This window comes from Vipera ursinii (genome assembly GCF_947247035.1).
Source record: "Vipera ursinii genome assembly, chromosome: 2".
Taxonomy (NCBI): Eukaryota; Metazoa; Chordata; class Lepidosauria; order Squamata; family Viperidae; genus Vipera; species Vipera ursinii.
The window spans coordinates 56,020,830-56,044,251 of record NC_139513.1 but is presented as its reverse complement, the minus strand read 5'-3'; the positions used below and the strand labels follow the sequence as shown (position 1 = coordinate 56,044,251).

Here is a 23,422-nt window from a genome sequence, read left to right as displayed (position 1 = left end):
ATTCCAGTTGGGGGTAGCTTTGCCTGTGATCTGTGATATTTGAGAGGAATGGAAATTTAACAACCAATCAGGTGCCCTGACACAGCACTGCAATCTGGATAAGAAAAATGCACAGGCTTTTTGAGCTCATAGACAAGGGACAATGTGCAGGCAAGTAGAGATCAAGCACCTTCTCCATTTGGCACTTGTATTGGGATGCCCTAAGTGTAGAAACTTCTTCTCCCGTTAACCACTTCAATGAATTCCTGGCTCTAACCTATATAGAAAATTGCATTTTATTGCTTTTATTATTTTTATGCCAGGAAAGAACAGGAAACCGACAAATTTGTTTGAACCCAGGCTTTTCGGAATGAAAACAAAGATGAGACATTGCCTAAGGCTGGGTATGACATATGTTGATGGAAAATAGCATTGGCAACAGCTGAAGGACTCGAAGTAAGCTTCCAGGGGGCTACAATTCCTTTAGGAAACATCCTCCCGCTCTCCCCTCCCTCCGCTTGTGGTTGCTACCAGTCGCCCGCCACTCTTGTACGGCCCCTCCCCCCACACTCTGCTGGTCTCCCCAAGTCCTCTTCTCTCCTCTTCTAACCCTCCCCTTCCCCATCATCACGCGGCGCACGATGCCCGGCCGCCCGCCTCGGCTCCCCTAGTAACAGAGTCTGGTACCTTCGCCTCCAATCAGCAGAGGCTGACTCCCCCTGAGCCAATGGCGACGGGCGGGGCGGGGCTTACCCTCTATCCGCGGGGGAAGGGCCGTCCCGCTCCGCATCGCCATTTTGGCCTGTGAGGAACAAAAGAGTTGAGGTGGCTGTTGGTTTGGAGCCGGTTGGAAGGTAATGAGGAAGCTTTATTCGTGTTTTGTGTATTTTTTTCCCCTCAGAGCGTGCTCGGTAAGGTGGCAAAGCCGAAAGAGCCGCATCGTATCCGGTGCCCTTTATTCCTGCAATGGGTTGCCAGAGCCGTATTAGACGCGCTGCCTTTTCGTACGTCTTAAAATAACTGGCAGCGGTTTGGGGCTGCCAGTTTCACCCCCCCTTTTTTTTTTTACTGAGGGAACGCAGTCGAAACTGGCTCCTTCTTGCTCCCCGCGTCCTACTTCCAAGGTGTGGGGGCGGCCCGGGCGAGCTTTTCGATTTCGAGGTTGGTGGAAAAGGAATCCCAGGGTTGTAGGGCATACCAACGCTGTCTCCCTCTCGAGCGAAGTTTCAAGGGTGAGTCTGGGAGGTTGCAATAAGAAAGCAATTTTGCCTGTGTCCAGACGGCTGCCCGCCCGGGTACGCTTGGGATCCGTGTGGGCTTTCTCGCCGGCTTCTTTCGAATGGCCCAGCCGGTAGAATTGGCATTGCACAACTCCCGTTCATAGGGGTGGCTCAGGAGTGGGATGCAAGGTGCGTGGAAGGCATTTAGCAAACAGAGGAGATTTTTTTTTTGTGTGTGTGTGTGTGTGTGTGTAGGGGGTGCGTGTTTCAAAATAACGGCCGGCAAAAAGAAGCATCCTCCTTCTTCTCTAGTTCGAAAATTAGCCTTTTAGTATAGCTCAGGGGTAGGCAACCTCGGCTCTTTTATGACTCGTGGACTTCAACTCCCAGAATTCCTGAGCCAGCATAGCTGGCTCAGGAATTCTGGGAGTTGAAGTCCACGAGTCATAAAAGAGCCGAGGTTGCCGACCCCTGAGCTAGAAGGTCCAGCCAGGAGGATAAAAATCGGTGCACTGGAGCAGCGCGTCAGAAGAAGATGGGTTAATTAAAACTTGAATGTGGACGACGAGTTTCAAAGCTTCTGTTGCAACAGGAAATAATATGACTCATTGTTCCTGGGGAATTTTAAAAGATGCACACGTGCCTGCCTTTCTCTCTTCGCATACTCACGTCCTTCTGTTGTGTTTACATTTTTGCATTGCCAGTTTTGAAACGCTTTGAATTGTGTTTCGTGCAAAGCTTTTTCCCCTGAGGTGTGTAACTTTAAATGGACTTCTCCATTGATGGACTCGTAAAATAAAATGCTGAAAATATATTACTTTGCATTTAAATAAAAACACATACCTGGCCTTTTTTTTTTGGTATTAGGTTGTTTTGTTATGCACTGCTGACATTAATGGTGTTCTGTATTTCTACTCTGATGTTTTAAAACTGAGTCTGCTTTTTATAGGTTCTTCTGAACTATATGTTGGGATGCATATCATATAAGTAATACAGTGTATTATAAATAATAGAAGCCTCTTCAGCTATGTATTTGGGACCAGCTCAATAAAGTTCGAACTCTCTTCAAAATGTGCTGTAGAAGGCACCAAGCTAAAAAAGATCTATTCCACAGAACAGTAGTTTTGCCCATTTCTACATGCATTTTGAATTTATAGTTTGATGCACAGACTAAATGCTGGATTCTTGGCAATCACTTAATAACAGTGCACATGTGCTCCTTTTTTCAGAACAAGGAGCTCAAAGCAATACATAGCGACAAAACAGTGCAGACACATTGAAATGAACTGTATTAAGGTATACATGGAATAATGAAACCATAGCCACTTTGTAAGATACAAAAGCCTTCATATTAAAGAGATTTCTTCTCATGAATAAAAATAATGTTTGCTCTTGCTAAACTTCACCAAATGCCAGTACGTTACAGAATAATTGAGACTTGAGTGACATGCAAGATTAATATATTATTACTACAACTACTCAATTGTTTTTGTCAACTTAGTACTTATATGATACCTCAGTGTGGTAATCAATAGTGCAAAAATAACTACCATGTATAGTTGAGGTGGAGTAGAACCAGGGAACCTAGATTCAGGAACACTCTTGGGCACAGAAATTTACTTTGTGACTTACAGGCAAGTTATCTCTCAATAAATGTAGAATATGTTGCCTTTCATGGAGATGGTTTTAAGAAAAAATGGAATGTATGCTACTTTAAGTCCTGGTGAAAAGAAAGGACATAAATCTATCTAACAAATAATAAAAAGTACATGGATTTAATTACAGGTTGAATAAATAAAAATATGTATGGGAACTGCAGTACATTCAGGGAATCAAAGATGTGATCAGTGTAGAAACATAACTTACATTTCCTGTCTTAGCTTAATATTGGCTATGTTTACATACCGTAATATAAAGGTAAAAAAAACTTGATTTGAGCTCAACTCCTTGGACAAAACCATGTCATTTTCTTAGCAACAATTCAGAAAGGGTTTTCCATTGTCTTTTTCCTGAGTTGTCTTTTTTCTTTTCTTTCCTTTAATGGGATTTTACAATGGTCCCTATCCAAATATTAATGAATACTGTTTAACTTTATTAGATCAGTGTGCACCATAAAATAAACACAGGGATTCTACTGTATGCTGTGATTGAAAAATGCAAAACATTCCATGTGGTTTACTAAAAGAGCTAATTAGCCTTTTAGTAGAAGTGGTCAAATAGAGACTGCACAATCATCTATTGGTTTAATCTGAACTCTTGCAAAGAGCAGGTGGCTAGATAATGATGTAACAAACAGGTACAGTATTGCTGCATTTATCAGTTGCAAAGAATTAATGGAACTGAAAAGCAACTGAGCCTTCCACAATGTTGAGAGAATCTGCTTTATTGATTTGACCTATCCAGTGTACAGGAAAAAAAAAACATGACTTAGGCTAGCCATTATAGATAAGCTTAGAAGGTATTGCAGCTGATACGTTCTTAGTGCTGGAATCACAGAAATAACTGGTATTGATAAAAAAGATGTGTCAAGATTTTGTTCAAACAAGATAAAGCTGCAGTAGCAAGCTTTAATTGTAAATCTCAGTGGATCTAAATGTTCAACTGTGGTAAAGAATGTGATAAGAATATATTCGGATATGCAATAAATTACCTTTGTATCAAATAATTTTATTTGCATCTTGGATCCACAGATAATGCTAATCTGTGCATATAGACCTGCCAACAACCCTCTTCTAAGGAGAACTTTTTATTTCCAGCATTACTCACCACGTTATTTTACGGGAGTGAGCACAATTCACCATTATATCATGACACAGTTTTTCATGAATGAGCATGCTTGCTTGGAATTGTGGGAGAGGTAGTTCCAAAAATATGGAGGGTACCAGATTGCAGGACTATGCTCTAGAACAGTGGTTCTCAACCTGTGGTCCACGGATTCTGAGGGGACACTATGTCATCATGGAGTCCACGAAGGCTTGAAGAAATGTTATGATTTAAATCTTAAGTCTTAATGGTCCATGGCCATTGCCCATGGCCACAAAAAGTATTTAAAGGGTGTCCATGGTGAAGAAATTGTTGAGAACCACTGCCCTAGAAGTATTTTAGCATATGTGTGATGCAATTTGAAGTTTTGTTGAAATGAATGAATGGTGCTTTCTGGATCAAAGGCATGACTCATATAGCAATAGCACTCTGAGTGGTTTATAATCTCAGCATATTGAGTCCTCATATCTGAGTCCTCATTTCACCGACCTCAGAAGGATAGAAGACTGAGTCAAACTTTAGCGGGTGAGAATTGAACTACTGGTGAGAATAGAACTGCTGGCCATAGGCAGAATTAGCCTGCAATACTGCATTCTAACCACTGCACCGTCACAGGAAGGCCTTGGGATTGCGGCAGGCAGGTCTGTAGGATATCTAAACATTGGCTATTTAGAAAGAAAGGAAAAGGATTGGTTAGGGGGTTATGTTAAGTTGGGAGAGGAGATAATGCTTCTATTGAATTGTTGCTGACTTAAAATAAGTGCAAGACAACCTGAATTTCCTGTTGGTTTTGAGTTCAAAACAATTTTTCTGCTTTATAGAAACCTCTGTAAATTGGCATATTTTATGATTTCATGCATAGTGAACTGCAAATCTGACCATTAGATTTTAGTCTTAATGTGTTGTGCAAATCCAGTCCATGCGTTCTATTTATAGTCAGTATATTATATGAGTCAATTTAGTAACCCTGGGTTATGTTCTTATGCCATTTCCACAAATAATGAAGTCTGCAAGTGAAAGTCTTTCTTATATGTCACTTGTCCCAGAAAATAAGTCTTAGATCAACATTAAATGCAGGCAGCTAACACTTATGCAATAGGAAAATTGATTCTATTCTTATTGGCCTTTTCAGCCATCCACAAGGAGCCTATTTTCAACCGGTTCTGTTCTAGAAATTTATTGTAAAGCAGTGATTGTTGGTTTTTGTGGCACGGTGAAGTGCTAACAGAAATGGGACAAGTATCACTCCTGTTTTTTCCCAAGGAGGATTTTCACATGGTCTTTTGAAGTTAGATGCAAATTTAAGCTGCCTCCATGCTGGGCCAGGTGTCATTTGAAGGTGAAATCATGAGGATGTGCAATAGCAAGGCATCTTTATATTTCGCTTAGAAGGACATGAAGATGAGCCCTTAGAATCTGATAGATGCTGTAATAGGCCTGTAAGAAAAAGAATTTATTTTATTTTATTTTATGTTAATCCCATTTATATCCCGCCCTTCTCCGAAGACTCAGGGCGGCTTACAAGCTTAGCAGTAGCCTTCATTGTATGTGTATGCCTGCTTATTAGGGCTTTCACACACACCCCAAGCGGCATTATTACAAAGTCAGCTTAATTGCCCCCAACAATCTGGGTCCTCATTTTACCTACCTCGGAAGGATGGAAGGCTGAGTCAACCTTGAGCCTGGTGGACCCACTGCTCCACCAAGGCTCCTATGGATGGTTGATTCCACATATTTAAAAATATGTATTACAGTATATACGGTAAGTGTTTTACATTCTTAACTGAAGTTCAGATTTTTTGGTAAATGAAAATCATTGGAAGAAAGTAACTAAAATGTATGATCCGATAGCCTTAGTTAGTGATATCAATACTTTCACTTCACTAATTCAGCTTACCTGATAAACTTCATGTTGAACTGACAAGCACTGTTTATATGCTCAAATTTTAACTGCTAAAATGGCTCTTGTACAGGGTTTTTCACACTGCTTTTCTTACATCAGGTTGCTGTATACTTGCTGAACATCAGGTTAATACTGTCATCGTTGACATTTATAACTTATTTGAAATATTGAAGTCTGTCTTACTTTTTTCCTTTTATTGTAGTTCAAAAGATTAGCATTAATATAATGTTGGCTATCCTTGCATGTAGCAGCAACTGGATGGACTGCTGATAGATGCATAGATTTGCAAATATAAAAAAGGCTTGTGGTTAATGAGATGATTATCTTAAGAAGGACAAAAGCCTACACACAATGGCATCATTGTTACCTAAACTTAATATATGTCTATGATAACATTGTCTATGTAGTATTGTGTGTATATCTACTGATACTACATGTAATTAAATCTATATGCCGCTCACCTCACTTTCCAAAGTGACCGAGTGACTTACAATGTAATAAAAATTAGAAATATAAAAAGTAAAATTGCAAAGGATAAAATACAAAGAAAAAAAATCATGGCCTCAGAGCAGAGCAGGTTGGTGCCTTTTCTGTTACTGCACCAATTAAAAAGAGCCTTGGTGGAGCAGTGGGCTAATGCATCCTTAAGTAACACCAGCTGCCTGCAATTAGTGCAGGTTCGCATCCCACCAGGCTCAAGGTTGACTCAGCCTTCCATCCTTCCGAGGTAGGTAAAATGAGGACCCAGATAGTTGGGGGCAATAAGCTGACTTTGTAATAATGCCGCTTGGGGGGGGGGGGGGCGAAAGCCCTAATAAGCAGGCATATGCATAGAATGAAGGCTATTGCTAAGCTTGTAAGCCGCCCTGAGTCTTCGGAGAAGGGCGGGATATAAATGGGATTAAAAAAATAAAATAAAATTACCTCCAGCTTATAGCTTTTCCACTGGGTCCCCACATCCAGTGGCAGAGCCAGGTTTTAAGCCTATTTCTTAAGACCAGAAAGGATAGGGATGGATCTTGCCTCCAGGGCAAGATGTTTTAAAGACTGTGGCAGAAAACACTTTTCTTTTAGACTCCTTCAGCCAAAATTCCTTGTGTGATGGGGCCTCGCAATAGGTTCCTTCTGCCAGAATGAATGGGACATGCCAGTCCTGTAGGTCAAAATAATTCCTCATACTATATCATAAAGGGCTTTAAAGGTGACAACCACCACCTTGAATTGGACCTGTTGGCATAACAGCTCATATAACGGTGGTGTTACATATGCCACCCTAGGGAGCGATAGAACTATCAATGCCTCTCCATTCTGGACCAATTGTAGCTTCCAAATATTCTTCAAAGGTAGCTCACATGTAGAGCTCATTGCACTAATCCTGATGAGAGATGACCAGGGCATGAGTGTCTTGAGTGCAAGGCCTTACAATCCAGAAAAGGGCACAGCTGACACAGAGACAAACATTGCACTAATATATCATCTGGATCTGTTTTGCTGTAACTGTAGTATCACATAATTTATTGCAGTTTTCCTGAAGTAAATGGGTGTAGTAAAGATTTCAACACTCATAGAAAGAATTTAAAAATAATCTAAATGAGGGATTTCTGAATCCTTAGTGAAGAGTCCCCAACCCCCGGTCCATTTACCGGTACTGGGCCGCGGCATGCCAGCAGCTGGGCCACAGAAACAAGCAAAGCCCCATCCGTAGGATGCAGGCAACACACAAAACCACACCCCCTCCGGTTGGTGAAAAAGTCTCTCCATGGAACCGGTCCCTGGTGCCTAAAAGGTTGAGGACCTCTGGTCTATAGGACCCACTGACACTTTAGTTGGGACTTTCTGCATCACCTATTTTAGTGACATCCTTATAATGATAAAAAATGGAAACAAAAAATGAAGACAAAACCCTACCCTTAAGTATCGAATGTGTTTGGATTTTACTTAGCCTGTAGAGGCATTCTTATGTATTAAATAGTTGGGTGGGCTGCAGGCCACAAGCAAACAACAACAACAAAAAAGACAAATATGGCTGCTAAGAGACCAGTCTGGGATGGTAGACCAACCACTAGACCAAACTAGCTTTCTTGTTAATTTCAGGTTTATATAATCATGTTCCCATATAATTTATTTGATAAATCTTGGCACTTAATTTCATATATGTTTAACAATATTTTTTAAAAAAATTGAAGTAATTTGCATATTTATCTCCACGGTAAAATTTTGTAGAAGGATGCAGTGACTGGTTTTTTTAATATATATTCATAGGCCACCCATTTTATCTAGTTAATTCTGGACAGATTTATTTGGATTTAGTTTTTTAAAAATCAGGCTTATTTCTTCCCCTGTTGTTTACTTCTGGGAATTTAACATCTTGAAAAGTCTCTATTCGTATATGCCATCTAATGCTGATAAATGGACTTTTAGCCTCTTTAGCTAAACGTTGAACTAGGGTTTTCTAATCAGGAAGAGACAAACGTGCTAAATCAACCAAGATCTAAATCATGGCAATTCTTTATAGCCAAAGCTTCTCTATTATTCCATTGGGAGGTTAAGAATAAATAAGATGTTTTCTAGCAGTTGATCTTGCTATGGATAGTTACAGATGCTTCTTATGTTAGAGACTTAGAGCTTTTCCTTTTAATCACTTTGATTGCTCTAGTTCTTGAGAGGTGGGTGGGTGGAGAAATGTCATATAAAAAAGGACATTGGAATTAAAATTATTTCACCTTAGAGTTAAATCTGGTGATAAAATAAACTTATTTGGAATAAAAAATATATTATTGTCATATTAAGATGTATTGATGTTTTAATAGTTCAGTTGTTCTGAATTTATTAAAATCCTACACAATTTAAATACTACTACTCTTAGCTCTAGTTTCCCTTGAAATCTGGAGAAGGTTATACCTCTAAAAAAGAAAGAACAATATAAAAGTTACTTATTTAGTTACAGGATTTACATGACTGCCAAATTCACAAAAATGCAACTCTGAATGGTTTATAGCAGTAAAAACAGACATAACAACAGTTGCAATGCCCCATCATCACACCTCACAGGATGAGCTTATCAATATCCAACACCCAAAGTATGTTTCACGCCTCTTTAAAAGACGTGCATTTTGCTTTTTCGAAACGTAGTCCATATATTTTCTTGGATTAGGCAGATGAGAGTAGATCTCAACAATAGTATTTTTATTTGCTCTCCACTTATTTTATCCCAGATGTTCTTTGCAAAATTGCCAAATTGATTCACTTTGATTCTTGAGCAGTGATGGACAATTGTAACATTAGTGCAACAGCTCTCTTCCTATTGTTTCTGTATGCTTTGAACAAATTATATCCTCCAATTCCTATATTCCAGTTCAGAAGAGTCATCCCAGCAAGTCTGTTTTATGTTCTTTAAGTAAGAGGTCCCCAACCTTTTGGGCACCAGAGACCGACCGGTTCCACGGAGAGAGGATTTTCCATGGACCGGAGCAGGTGTGGTTTTTTGTGGTGCCTGCATCCCATCGATGGGGCTTTGCTTGTTTGTGTGGACCGGTTGCTGGCATGCCATGGACCGGTACCAGTTCATGGACTGGGGGTTAGGGACCCCTGCTTTAAGTCATATTGTCCTTATGAACATTTTTCAGTCATGAAGGAGATGTAACATTTTCAAGGTTCTATCTTAACCTTAACTAGAGTATTACAAAATATTTTGTTTAAACTGTTCTGACAAAAATGGATAATATTTTGCTTACCTAGCATAAGACAGAACTTTAATGATTATGTGTGTTTAGATGCAGATCTGTTGAATCATGCCCTGGCTAATACATAAGAGGCTTCAGGTTTGTAAATTCACAGATATCAAAATTCCCCATGGACGTTGTTTGGTATGCTGAAAGAAAACAAGTTATAATTAGTTCACAAGGGATGATTGTGAGACGAGAGTAGTATGCTTTTTTATTCTTGTATGCTTTTCTCTGAAGAACATGAGTTCTGGATACGATTTTGGTATTTTTACTGGGTGTAATGTTCTCTCTCTGTCAAAGTGTGTTTTTCGGTGTTAGAGCAAAATTGTTTGAATATAACTTGGTAACTTTTAAATGTAAATCAGGTTTTTTTTTAAAACAACAACAACAACAGATCTTTGCTTATTTGAAAATAAGGCCCACCAGGTTTATGCTCCAGCTGATTAGACATAAATAAAGTCAAGTCTTCATTTCAAACTTCAGTTCTAGTGACCTAATGGATAAGTCCCTGCTTTTTTCTTGGTATTAATATGGAAATGGTTTCCCATTACCTTCTACAAGGATGTGTTTGATTTCCCACATAGCTCTTGCATCTTAAAAAATAAGTACTTTTTCTTGACAGAAGAATAATAACAGTGCCACCTTCTGGACACCTCTTTGTTACAGAAATGAGCTTGATGCAATAATTGAGAACTTTTAGCCCTAGTAACAAGCTAGAAGAATAAATATTAAAAATGCTTACTGCTTACCTTTTAGATGAATGTTATGCTACAGTAGGCATTCTTCCATTTCATTTATTTCAGTAAATTTAAATAATATATTTTGCTTAATAGAGTTTCTAATGCTGGTATCATGATGATCTGCTAAGTTGATATACACAGATTCTGTTATGCAATGTTGAAAGCCTCACTTCCTCACCCTCCCTATGCTTCTATAAATATACCTATTGATAAACAAAATAATGAATGGTTTTTGTAATGCCTTGGCATTAGTTACAGGATAGTTGCAATCCTGGGTGGACTTCTTGGGAAATAAACATAACTTAATTCTGTGAGATTCGTTTTTGACTTAATATGCTCTGTACATTGTGATCTTATATTTAAGTATGTCTAAAAATAGGTTTGTGACCTAGAACACTTTGTGGTCTCTTAGAATTAAGTGAATTATTATTCATGTAATGCTTTTTAGCACTCTGCAATTAGCACCAAGTTGTTTTTAGATAGAGAAATTAAATGATAAAATCAGTAGCTTAATTTGTATAAAGGTCCTTATATTTACTGCTAAGAAACAATATTTTTTATTTCTTCAAAGATAATACGTTGAATAATGTAGTGGGTCTTTGAATTTTTAACTGTACTATTTAAAATTTTAAATATTATTTCCTTACATGTACATAAATTCTTACTAGGTTAAACTTAAAATCATTTGTATGCTTTTGGGACATTTTTGTTAATGATAAAAATATTTGTAAAATTACATGGCAAGTTTTCAAAAGTCATAAAAATGAGGAAATCTTTTTTTAAATGTGATCTCTGTGCTTTCATAGAGTATCTTTGGAATGGTTGAAGTAGTTTTTCAACTTACTTTTGAATTTAAAGTTGATAGCCTTAAGAGGTTTTTAGCAAGAATAACAAAATAACGGAGTTGGAAGGGACCTTGGAGGTCTTCCAGTCCAACCCCCAGCCCAAGCAGGAGACCATGTACTATTCTGGACAAATAGCTGTCCAATCTCTTCTTAAAAATCTCCAACGATGGAGCACCCACGACTTCTGGAGGGAAGCCATTCCACAGATTTAATTTAATTTTAATTTAATAATATTTGTATACCGCCCTTCTCCCTGAGGACTCAGGGCGGTTCACAGGGCAGAATAAAATACTACATACAAACGTTAAAACAAGATTAAATAATTGCCCATATTAAAACAGTTGGAATAAAATTCTAAAACAACAATTTAAAATTAAAGCAAAAAATTAAAAAAGATGAATTGCTCTTGCACTCAAGAGACTTCTTCCTAGTTCTAGGTTGGATCTCTCCTTGATAAGTTTCCATCTGTTACTTCTTGTTCTGTGCTGTATTTCTCTCTGATGTCCACTTCAAAAAATCCAGGAATTAAAGGGAAACTATTATTTAAGCAATATTTTTGGTTTTTTGGTAAGAGTTGCTTTAGAAGGGCTACAGTCAATAATTTTATTTTAAATAGTATGTGAATGTCTGTGTGCATGTATTAGATGATAAAGGGAAAAACATTAAATGGAAACTCTAGGCTACAATGCTTTTTAGCTCATTATCGGTATTGTGATACTGGGAAAAGTAGAAAAGGGTAATGCATCTCCTTTTGCCCTGTGCGATAAGAAACTTGGCTGAAAGCAAACATGACCACTGAAAGAAGTGTGAGTAACGCTTTTCCTCCCCTCTTTCTGCTGACGTTCTCCCTGCTTTGCAAGAGACACACCTAGTGCTTCTCTGCCGATGCTCATTGGCTAAATACCATGTGGGGCGTGGTGTGCAGACTTTTGCATGACCTCACTCCTGTTTGTCTAAGTGCTCAGATCCGGTTGTCTGTTTTCAGTTTCAGCTTTTGTGCCGAGAGTTTCGCTTCTGCTTCTTTTCTGGATGCAACGAAAGAATCTTTAGCTTTGGTGTTCCAGACAAAATAGAACAAAGACACAGGGATTATTTTTTCTTTTTTCTTTCTAGAGACTTACTAACCTGGAAAAAAATACTCTCTGGAGGAACAGTTCTGTGAGAGTTGCCTTCACCACCGTCCCATTGGGTCTGTCTAATGTCCTACAAGGATGAGTCCGGCATTTGGAGCTATGGAAGTGGAGCATTATTCCAAAGGCGTCCTCCTGGAGCCTTTTGTTCACCAGGTCGGGGGTCACTCCTGTGTCCTCCGGTTTAATGACGAGACCATCTGTAAGCCCCTTATTCAGAGAGAACATCAGTTCTATGAGACTCTCCCCGCCGAAATGCGTAAATTCACTCCTCAGTATGAAGGTATGTTGCCACCTTTAGAAGGGGGCTGGGTTTAATCCACTTAGTAAAGTCCAATGTTCTTTTTGTCCTTAAAATCTCTTTTGCATAAGAGATTTTAGGGGGTTTCTTTTCATATATTTTGATGTTGTCTGAGCCAGGCTGTGGAGATGCAGGGTGGAGATGCTTGCCAGTGGGTCTTTGGGCTGACTAACAGCATTAGAGTAGAACAACACTGCTGCTGATAGCCTATAAATCGCCCTTAGGCACAGGTAGGTAAGTATATTGATAACAGCTTGTAAGTGCTTTTAGTAATAATCTTTTTTTTTCTTTGCTGATTTTTAAACCATATTGTTTTTTTAAAAAAAAACTTGTATTAAATAAACTGTATAAGGCATGCTGCCTAGTGGAAGCTTAACAAGGATTTTCAGATGATCTCTAATGCTTACATTACGATCGTGCTATATAAACAAGTTGTCAGAGTAATGAAAACTAAAAATTACTGTTAAACATAATCAGCTTGTTTTTACCCTTAAGGAAATGGAAAAAAAAATACTGTGGCCAATAGGTAGGCAAAAGGTGAAGTACTGTTGATGAGGCCGTAAAGGTTGATGGTATGTGGAAGTGGATATTCCAGTTCTTTTTACCATTGTATTAGTTGACCAAGACGGAAATTTAATTATCAATAACTTGAATTTGAAATTCTGAAGTTTTGATACTGTATCCTATTTATTCATTTAATAAACCACCCTTTCCCCAATTGTTCTACATTATTTGGAACAAAGACTAAGATAAAATGCTTTTTAGCTGTATTTCTGTAATGGTATTCATGCTTACTGAATATTTGAATGTTTATGATTATGAACTTTCAGAATTAATAGTTGAATGTGTGCTTTATGATATTGATTAAATGTAATAAATTGTACTAGCAGGTGTGGTTTTTCTCTTGTGGAGATGTACGGGAGGGATTAAGGGGGGGAGCATTATTTGGTCCATTTCTGTTGTTTTTTCCAGGATAAAGCCAAAGGCCATTTTCTAGCTGGCTTCCCCCCTTTCCTGTAGCTCTTTCTCCTATGGGCAGCAGGACTGTCAGTCAGAGCTTCTGCACTCCCTACCCTTGCTCCTGTAGGCCCCACAGCTGCCTGCCCTGCTCAGAAGTGCCAGCCTCTCGCCACGAACTCTAGTGATGAGCGGCAAGAATGTGCAGATTGATTGATTTCAGGATAAAGAGAGAACTGAGGAAAAAAATATCCCATTCAGCCAGTTGTTACAACTTCTGCCGTAACTTTTCTATATGGCACGGGGCTGCATTCCTATCAGAACTGTCCTCTCAAAAGTAACGCAGTGCTCTAGAGACTTTGAGATGAGGAGGCAAAAATGCTTTCAAGGTTCACCATGTTTTGATGTATCTTGAGTTAAATTTGTTTTGTACTTCATTTTGTTATTTCATTTATGAGATGCTACGTAACTGAAACCAATAAAATCTATTCCCCAGAGGAAAAATAAACCATTGTAAATTAAACGTGGTGATTCTGAGTGGAAGCCTTTGAATTAGTTGTCTGTTGTAATGTGTGATGTTGTTCCTTGTTTTGCTCTACTCTTGCAAGCTTTTCCTTTTCTCTGGAATCTATTAAGAATATTCCCAAAAGCCTGTGTTTTGGATGAATGCTTTTAGATTTGCTATGGAGCAAAACCTAAAGCCTTTGGTGTTTCTCTGCAGGGCATATCCCCCTGCAAGATGTAAATATGCAATGTTTTACATCTCTCCTAGGGTCAGATAAGACAGATTTTTAAAACATAATAAAAATTTTCAATAATTGAAAATGTCTCCTGTTATTATTTGATTCTTACTGTGCTCACAAGAAAGAGAAGAACCTCCTGTATAATTAATGTGTTGTCTTCATGATAAACTGTCTTCTCTGTGAGGTGTCAACTTTGTCTAGATGTTTTGATATTTGTTAGGTTGACAGATGAGTTTTGGCCTGTGGCAAGATAAAAAACTAAGGATTTGGGGTAAGAGAAAAACCAAAGTTGCTATATTCTTAGTGCAAAATTATGTTGTGTTGTGATGTTTTTGTTTTTACTTCTCCCATTCTTAATTGAGTATCTCATGTTTCTTCTTAAGGTGTGGTATCTGTAAGCTTTGAAGAGGATGAAGATGGAAACTTGTGTCTAATAGCCTATCCATTAAATGGAGATCATGATAACTTGGAAAGTATAGATAATTCTGACTGTGAACCAAAAAGTAAATTGCTGCGGTGGAGTAATAAAAAGACTGTTTTGCTAGAAAATGAAAAGTTAACTAAAGAATGGGTCAGGCAGCATAGAAAAGAAGAAAAAATGAAAAGGTAATTGACTGAATGTTTTGCTTCCTCATTTTTGAAAATATATACTTAAACCTTCTTGATTGTAAAAGACCTCCAGCAGTTTCACCTGTATTTAATTTGGAGCATAAACCTATGTTTTATATCGAGGAATTTTGTGCGGGATCAGAGCATACTAAGTACTTGCTTGGAATGAGCTCATTGAAAGTAGAATTTTATGCCAATTTATATCATTAAATATACTTTACATTTTGAAGTAACAAAATGCTCTAACAATTTTTGCGGTATCAGATGACTATATAAGGGGTTAAATTTGGGTTTTATTACATTAGTCTGATGCTCAGAAAAGCATATTCTCATTTAAAAGCTATAAAATATATTTTACAGTGTGAACTTTTGTGTCTTAACCATCCTTGATAAGATGCAAGTGCTCTTTGAAAAAAAGCTAAAATCTTGATTGAGAGAGTTTGAGCAAATTGTTTAAATAATACCAATGAGTGTCATCACTCATTTATAAATATGAAGAAAATGTGAAAGTTGGCACCTTATTCAATTCACAGTTAGTTTATATTTGAAAGTATTTGATACTTGTATTTGACCACAAACATTGTTTGCTTTTATGTTTCAGTCACAAATTAGAGGAAGAATTTGAATTGCTTAAGAAATCAGAAGTATTGTATTATACTGTTGAGAAAAAGGGGAATGTCAGTTCACAGTTTAAGCACCATAATCCTTGGAGTATGAAGTGCCATCAGCAGCAACTCCAGCAAATGAAGGAAAATGCAAAACATCGAAATCAATATAGTATCCTTTGTGTGTTTTATACTACTTGTATACTTTTATACTACTTATACTATTTGTGCAAAGACTGGAAAAAAACCCAACCTAGGAAATATTAAATTACTTAAAGCAAACATACATTTCAAACTCTGGAAGTCTGATGCATTCCTCCAGTGTTAAAGGATTATTTCTGCTATTGAGCATTCCGGCTGTTATAATATTTCTTAGGAGGTATTCCCTAGCATATCCTTGCAAGTCAATTGCCTTTGCCGCTTCTTGTGATTAGCTTGTGTCCTCTCTTGTTTGAGGACAGGACTGATTATTATGTCGGTTTCTGCAATAAAGAAGGAGCTGTATCAGATCAAAAGGCATTCCAAGACAGTTGTCTGTATTTATATCAGTTCATTTTAAAATTAAGAATATGCTAGAGTTCAAATCTAGATTATGAACCGACTCTCTCAGCACCAGCAGAGGCATTGACTGCTTGTCATCCCAGAACCTCAGTTTTGCTTTGGGTTTTGTCAGTACAAAGATCAATTTGCCTTTTTATGCATAGTTTTAAGATACAGGCACATATTTCTTAAATGATGCTATTTCCTATCGAGTTTACTCCATTTTATATTTTTGGGAAACAGCTTCTCATTTCATTCTTAAACCCCACTTAGTGTAAATTGATCACATCTTGATTGTGTGTGAGGGGGGTTGGTTGAAGTGTCTGTTCATAATATTTTAATTGATAATCTGCGGGTTTTTCCAAAGATTTGAGAACAGTTGTTGAACAGTTGTGTTCTCATAATATTTGTCATTTCCTTGGACTTTTTTTTGGTACAATTTAAAAATCAAGATACCAGGCTGTAAATGGCTTATGTGCAGCCAGTTCAGTTTAAAATGGTAGTTCTGTAACGTAATGTAATAAACATGCTTATCTTCAGTTGAAGGCAGATATTTTAGTTTGTTTATTTACTAATAAAATTTAGATAGCCGCCCATTTCACTGAGGGACTGGACTCTATGTGGTGCACAACAATAAATCATTTCAGTCAAACCCCGTGGGTTAGTTCTAATGACAAATTACCCAGAGAGACGATCCCATCTGTCCCCTGGCAGAGATGGTCACCCAAACCTCCAAAACTGATTTTGAGGGAACAAGAGTGGCCAGGAGTGGAGGAGAAAGTCCCATCAAACATGTTAGATTCCACTCATTGATAATCCCTGTTATTGTTTACAGCAGAGGTTCTCAACCTTTTCTTCACCATGGACCCGCTTTAAATACCTTTTATGGCCATGGACCCCCAAGACTTTACTTAAGATTTAAATCATAACATTTCTTTAAACCTTCGCAGATTTCATGTGACGACATTGCTGCCCCCCAGGGGTCCATGGACCACAGGTTGAGAATACTGGTTTACAGGATTTATTTTTATTTCAAGTGTAAACAAGTTACTACTTATATTATTTTTCCTTAACTAAATAGAATTTATTTTACTGGAAAACCTAACCTCACGATATGAGGTGCCGTGTGTGTTGGATCTCAAGATGGGGACCCGGCAGCACGGAGATGATGCATCTGAAGAAAAAAAGGCTAATCAGATCCGGAAATGCCAGCAAAGTACTTCAGCAGTTATAGGAGTTCGTGTGTGTGGTATGCAGGTAAGTTTTAAACGGAGGAACAACTCATACTTGGTGTGATCAGCTTGCAATTAAAAGTGACCACGTATGAAACCAATATCTACTTATTTGTATTTGTGCACCACCCAGCATTCTTCTGTGAGAGAGATGGGCAGTTTTGAAATGTGAAAAATAAAAATAAATCCATTTCAATTTTACACTACTGTGAAAACCCTTAGTTCAATACAGGAGAATATTTGTAGTTCAGGGTAGAAATGAGGGGTCCTTGGTGCTCTCGGAGCTTGGTTGTTTTTTTGCAGACATTTCATTACTCAAGATAAATAATCAGAGTAGCACTCAGCAGCAAGGATCTTCACCCTTAGTTCACTACGTGTTTTGTTTGAGGAACATTAGTTTTTGTCCATATTGTATGCAATTACACTGCATGATTACAGTATGATGCATGAGGTCAAGATATGAGTTATGTTTTGATCTACAAGTGCTGGCTAGTCTGGATTCACTGTAATAAAATAGTAGAAAATGTTGCATTCTGGTCAATTCTTTCAAACTACAGATTTGTTCTGTGTATTATTTTAGGTGTGATATGGGCCACCATGTGATTATAATTTTAAATACTATTTTTCTCCTTCAAGGATAGGCCACTGAATATGCTAAACAGTAGTACTTAAGTGCCAGTAACTTTGCCAACACAGTTAACAAGCACAGGCTTGATACTTGTATTTATGGGCTGAGTTATGGAGTGACATGCATGTTAGGACTTGATTTTCAAAACAGTGGGCAAACATTTATAATCCTACTTAAAATAGTTATATCTTATTTTTAAACAGTGTAAATCTGAAAAAATACTTTGCAGGGGAAGAAATAATGCATTGGAGAATTGGTAGCAGGTGGGATAATCTCCACTTTGCTTCAGCTGTCGTAGAGTAGCTTGCAAATCCATTAATACCATTTTATTTCAGTGCTACCTTTGTATTTAGTGCTAATAGATCCTTCTTTTTTCTTTCTACAGGTTTATCAGCCAAGTTCTGGCCACTTAATGTTTATGAATAAATATCATGGGAGAAAACTTTCAGTTCAAGGATTTAAAGAAGCACTTTACCAGTTTTTTCATAATGGCATATATTTGCGACGAGAACTCTTTGAACCTGTTCTAAAGAAACTAACTGAATTAAAATCAGTCTTAGAGAAGCAGGAATCCTACCGCTTTTACTCCAGCTCTTTGCTGATTATTTACGATGGGAAGGAATTACAAGATGTTGTGGTGGACTCGGACCCAGAAGACATTGAAGGTCTTTCAGAAGAATCATCAGATGAATCGGCACGTGCATATGCCTACAAGCCTACAGTTAGTTCCGTTGATGTTCGAATGATAGACTTTGCCCACACTACATGCCGGTATTACGGAGAAGATAGCGTGGTGCACGAGGGCCAAGATACGGGTTATGTTTTTGGACTTCAAAACTTAATACTTATTATTAAAGAAATAAGGGACGAAAGTAGCGGATAAACATTTAGAATGCAAAACTGTAGAAAGCACTATAATGACTCTTTGTATTCCAGAAATACTGACCACTTTCTTGTGGTAGCAGCCTGTACAATCTGTGTTGGGATAGCCCCATCAGAGTCAGAGCTGTTCAAAAGAGGGCATTTCCATTTAGTGGTGCTAGATTTAGCACTGACACATCTGGGTATCTTTATTATTTATTTTAACTCTCGTAAACATTCCATATTTGATTATCCAGATACCTCCGTTATTCCTGTGTGTATATGTATCAATAAAATATTTTTGTTCATTGCAAATGATGATGTCCTCTTTCTAATCTGTCGGTCATTTATTAAAATATCCTGGATGTTACTATTACGTTACACACTCTTTAAGTTTAAATTGAGGTCCTCATAAGTTATTTTCGAAACACAGTGCTAATGTATTCTTAGTACATGGTCTACACGGTCACAAAAAATACAGTAAAACAAATTTGACACTTCTTTCCCACCTCCCCAGCAAGTGGGATGCGATATGTGGGATGTCTCACATCCTTGTTAAAATCCGAGCATTGGAGCTTTGTATGATGCAGGTAGATGTTAGAACCTGGTGTCACTTTCATCAGTGTTTCTGCCTAGGCCCATAGTCTTGATCTTTCTGCCTATGTCCACAGTCTTTCATCTTGCTAATAATTCTGTTTCATGCTTTTCCTTCTTGGTTAATATTTTGGAGGTTTGCTTTGCTCAGCTAAGTGACACTACTTAGGTCTGTTGGAAACTTAACACTACCTCCTTGCAAAGGACTTCTGCATGTATAGGAAACTTACTCTCCTCACCATGCAATTCCCCAAAACTAGTCATCCTGTCTCATCTGAATTCGGTCTACGAAATTGCCCATAATGGCATCCATAAGCTCAAGGTACTGTTGCTTTATTATTGGGTGAAAAATTAAGGGTACGATGAATTTTCTGAACGAAATCATCCACATTGATTTTTAAAAGTGAAAATTTCGCAACCACTCCATAGAATTCCATTCACTGGGTACACATCGCCCCTTTTAAAAGTGCCTCGACAGATCAAAACTGAAATGGTAAAGCAGCATCCTCAGCTTGCCAGTCGTGGAAGATGGGCAACCATGTAGAGGCTGTCCAATCTCTTACTGACTAAAAAAATATTTTGAACCATTGTAAGTATGGTTCATATGGTTTAAAAACTATATTTAAAAACTATATAAACCATTTATATTGTTTGAAATATAAAATACAAATAGAAGCTGAGTTCACTTTTTTTTCTTGATGTGGTGGATTGTAACTCCCATTGCCTTCAATGCTCTGGAGGCTATCTCGTAGGGCAGTGGTGGCGGACCTATGGCACGGGTGCCAGAGGTGGCACTCGGAGCCCTCCCTGTGGGCACCTGTGCCATGCCTTGAGGGTGGCAACTGTCTCTCTTCAACCAGCCACCCCCACAGGTGTCCCTCTCCACAAGCGACATTGAGGTGACCACACCCACCCAATCTTCCATGACCACCACAGCCACACCCACCTAGTAGGCTACGCCCACCTGGCACCCAGCGATAAGTGGGTTTTTGGGTTGCAGTTTGGGCACTCAGTCTCTAAAAGGTTCGCCATCACTGTCGTAGGGAATGGCTGTAACTGGTACTCTGCATTTTCTAGTTTTAACTACTGCTTGCCTATTGTGAGAAACAATATAGGTCAATAGCTGTGATTCTGCTGTGAACAGTGAAAATCTATCAGGTATAATTACGGCTCTTTTCCTGTTCAGTGCAATGGAATGTTAAAAAGCAATTGTGCAAAGTGTCTTGGGACTCTGGAACCAAATTTGATCTGCAGGGAGAAACTGGTGAAAGTGTGAGTTTGAAAATGTGCCATATCAAAATCGGAATTGCAGAGAAAAACATCTCTGAAAAAATCCCTCCCATACAGCCGGAATTATACTATTATTTACATTTTTTTTCATTTTTCTGGTTTATTGGTAATATCACTTTATAATAATTTAATAGAAATAATTTGGTGGAAAGATGTGTTAACATTTAAGACATTGAATATAGTTTCAGTTATTGAGGGTTTTTTGTTAGCTACCTTATGAAATCTTTTATTAAAAAGAGGTCATTAGGGGAGAGAAATACATATTTTCAATAAATGCCACATGAAAAAAAATACTGAATAGAATTTAGCCATAGGTTTGTGGGTGGGCCCATACATTCCACTGCCATTATCTGTAATGGCTTAATTAATTATGCAATATTAGCTTCTGATGTGGATGGAAGGGGAATTCTTACCTGTTCTCTAGCAGTATCTATAAAATCAAGTAAGATTAGGCAGAGTGGATGACAAATACAAAACAGCCTGGTGACACCTCAGAACAAGATATTATTTTGCCTCATTATTTCCCTCTATTTCCATAAAACTTTCCCACTTGGGCTTGCATTTGCCATGAAAATCATGCAAATTCAGATTAGGCAAACCATTTCATACATCCATTGCTGTCATTTGATTGCAATCCCAACACTTTGTGGCTCAAAATGTTATGACTCCGTATGGATGGAATTGGTTTCAATGAAAAGGGCTGGATTTTAGGTGAGATAAATCAGGCAATCTCATACAGGCAAAAAATACCTTACAGTGTTGAGACTCTAAATCAGGTGTCCCCAATCCCCGGGCCATGGCCCACTAATGGGGCATGAGCTGTTTGCAACTGGGCCACAGAAGTGCACACGTGCTCCATTTGTATGAGTGGCAGGTGTGCGTGCACACCGCTCACACAAATGGACCTGCACATGCGTGCACACTTGCCCACTCGCCCAGAACAATCCCCTCTTCCCTCCCCCCCCCACTGATCTGCAAAGCTGGAAAGATTGGGAAACTCTGCTGTAAACAATAGGATCTAAATGAAAATCAGCTTGCTGCAAAGGATATTGTGTGACTACTTTTCTGTTAATTGATATATTAAGGTTTTCAAATGTTCCATTCATTACTATCAAATTGGCTTTTTTTAAAAAAATACCAGTGGAGGAACACCCCCCATTCCCCAAATATGTCATTCTGAACATCTTGTATGTATTTGCCTCTGCTGGTTCTCATTCTGTGCAAACTTAGGGTGTACAAGTGAAAACGTTCATGAAAAAGGTTTTCTTCCTTCATATTTTTGCTGGTGGGTGGGAGAGCCACAATGCAAATAATTAATCCACTCCCAATTCCAATGATGAGAAACAGTTTCATCAATGGAAACCGTTCATTTAATTTCACTCCAGGTTAATGGAATATTGATTTGCTAAAGTTTGTTAAGTCCCACAGATTTCATTAGCACCAAGTGCAATTATTTTAGCCTGGACCCAGTTGAATAAATTCTGCAATGGAGTATGGGAGAGTTTCCCAGAGTTATTTGGGAAATAGCCTTAATGTAGCAATAGCCACATTTAAAATTACATGTCTTTACAGCCAGTCTATTCTGTGTTACGCCTGTAAAATCTATCTGTGCAAAATAGATGTTGTATTTTTCTTTTAGTTTTTTTTTTACATTTGCACAACTAACCTTTCCTCTTCATTTGGAACTGGTGGGTGATGTGAGTTTTGCTCGAGGCAAGGGACTAACTCAAGTCCACTCAGATGCCATTTTGAAATATCTTTCATCTGAAAGTCTAGGCCCTGATTTTTTCCTCATAATTAACTCAGTTCTTCATGTCAGAGTTCACAGAATACAGTGTCCAAAGGCTGGAAGTCACCAACTCTTTTTTGATGCTTGTCATGAAAATTGGACGTTGCATGTCAGTTCAGTGGCTCCCAGATGGGAGTGGTGGAGACTGCTGGGCCTCTGGATGATGCACAGCCCCCAGCTCTTGTCTTCTTTTAATCAATGCAGTTTGTCAAAAAGTGCTGCCCACAAGGAAGAATGTCAGAAAACAGCAGGTTTGATGGAATTCTATACCTTCAGGATGTAATTCAGTATCTTTTTTGAAACTATATAAAGTACAGCAGTGTATATATATCAAAACAGAAGGGATGAGTGGAGAGTCAAATTCATTTCCATCCAAGTAGAATTGGCAAATGACATCATGGAGGATTCTTGCAAATACAAGATTGCTGTTCTTTTTTGTTTCTTGTCCTGAGGTTGGTTTTTTCCCCTCAGTTCCTATGTATTCAGAATGCCAATTATATAACAACTGCATCTTAGTTTTCAGAATCAAGCACCATGAGTCTGTGGGTGGGAGTACAGAATGTGATTGCTTAAATAAAGTCTAGCTTTTATCACAAAAGAATCCAGGTGGCACAAATTGTCTCTAAGACTGACACAAGCTGTTAGAAAGGAGGGATGGAGAATGAATCATGGAACCCTACCAGTACCAGCACCAGGGATGGTTATCCTGGGTTCTGACTGGGAACAGCGCCTGTAGGATAATTGCTCTGTACTTTGGGAAACTATTCCGGAGCTGAAAAGGACCGTGGCCTCCAGAGTTTCTGAAACTGGGAAGTGGGAAGGAGAAGAGATTGCTTTTGAATTTCGTTTGCTTTATGATTTTACGAAGCACTTCAGCATTAATGAGTGTTTGGCTAAAGATGGTAGGAATGGCTAAAACAGCACAAGCACTTATTACTGTTTAGTTCCATTATTCAATATCTCAGCAG

The 23,422-nt window shown here is 38.2% G+C and overlaps 1 protein-coding gene across 1 annotated transcript; it reads left to right on the top strand.

The window, feature by feature from the left end:
* Window positions 1-768: 768 nt before the first annotated feature.
* Window positions 769-19,099, top strand: IP6K2 (inositol hexakisphosphate kinase 2). Its single transcript, XM_083355699.1, has 6 exons — window positions 769-833; window positions 12,289-12,588; window positions 14,690-14,912; window positions 15,517-15,692; window positions 17,142-17,317; window positions 18,306-19,099. The coding sequence occupies exons 2-6, from the start codon at window positions 12,387-12,389 to the stop codon at window positions 18,801-18,803; spliced, it is 1,275 nt and encodes a 424-aa protein (XP_083211825.1). The 5' UTR covers window positions 769-833; window positions 12,289-12,386; the 3' UTR covers window positions 18,804-19,099.
* The last annotated feature ends 4,323 nt before the right edge of the window (window positions 19,100-23,422 follow it).

Coding starts and splice junctions, on each gene's coding strand:
- IP6K2 (XM_083355699.1), top strand. CDS start 12,387: ATGAGTCCGGCATTTGGAGCTATGGAAGTGGAGCATTATTCCAAAGGC. Junction 14,913..15,516: donor AAAGAAGAAAAAATGAAAAG/GTAATTGACTGA, acceptor TTTATGTTTCAG/TCACAAATTAGAGGAAGAAT. Junction 17,318..18,305: donor TTCGTGTGTGTGGTATGCAG/GTAAGTTTTAAA, acceptor TTCTTTCTACAG/GTTTATCAGCCAAGTTCTGG.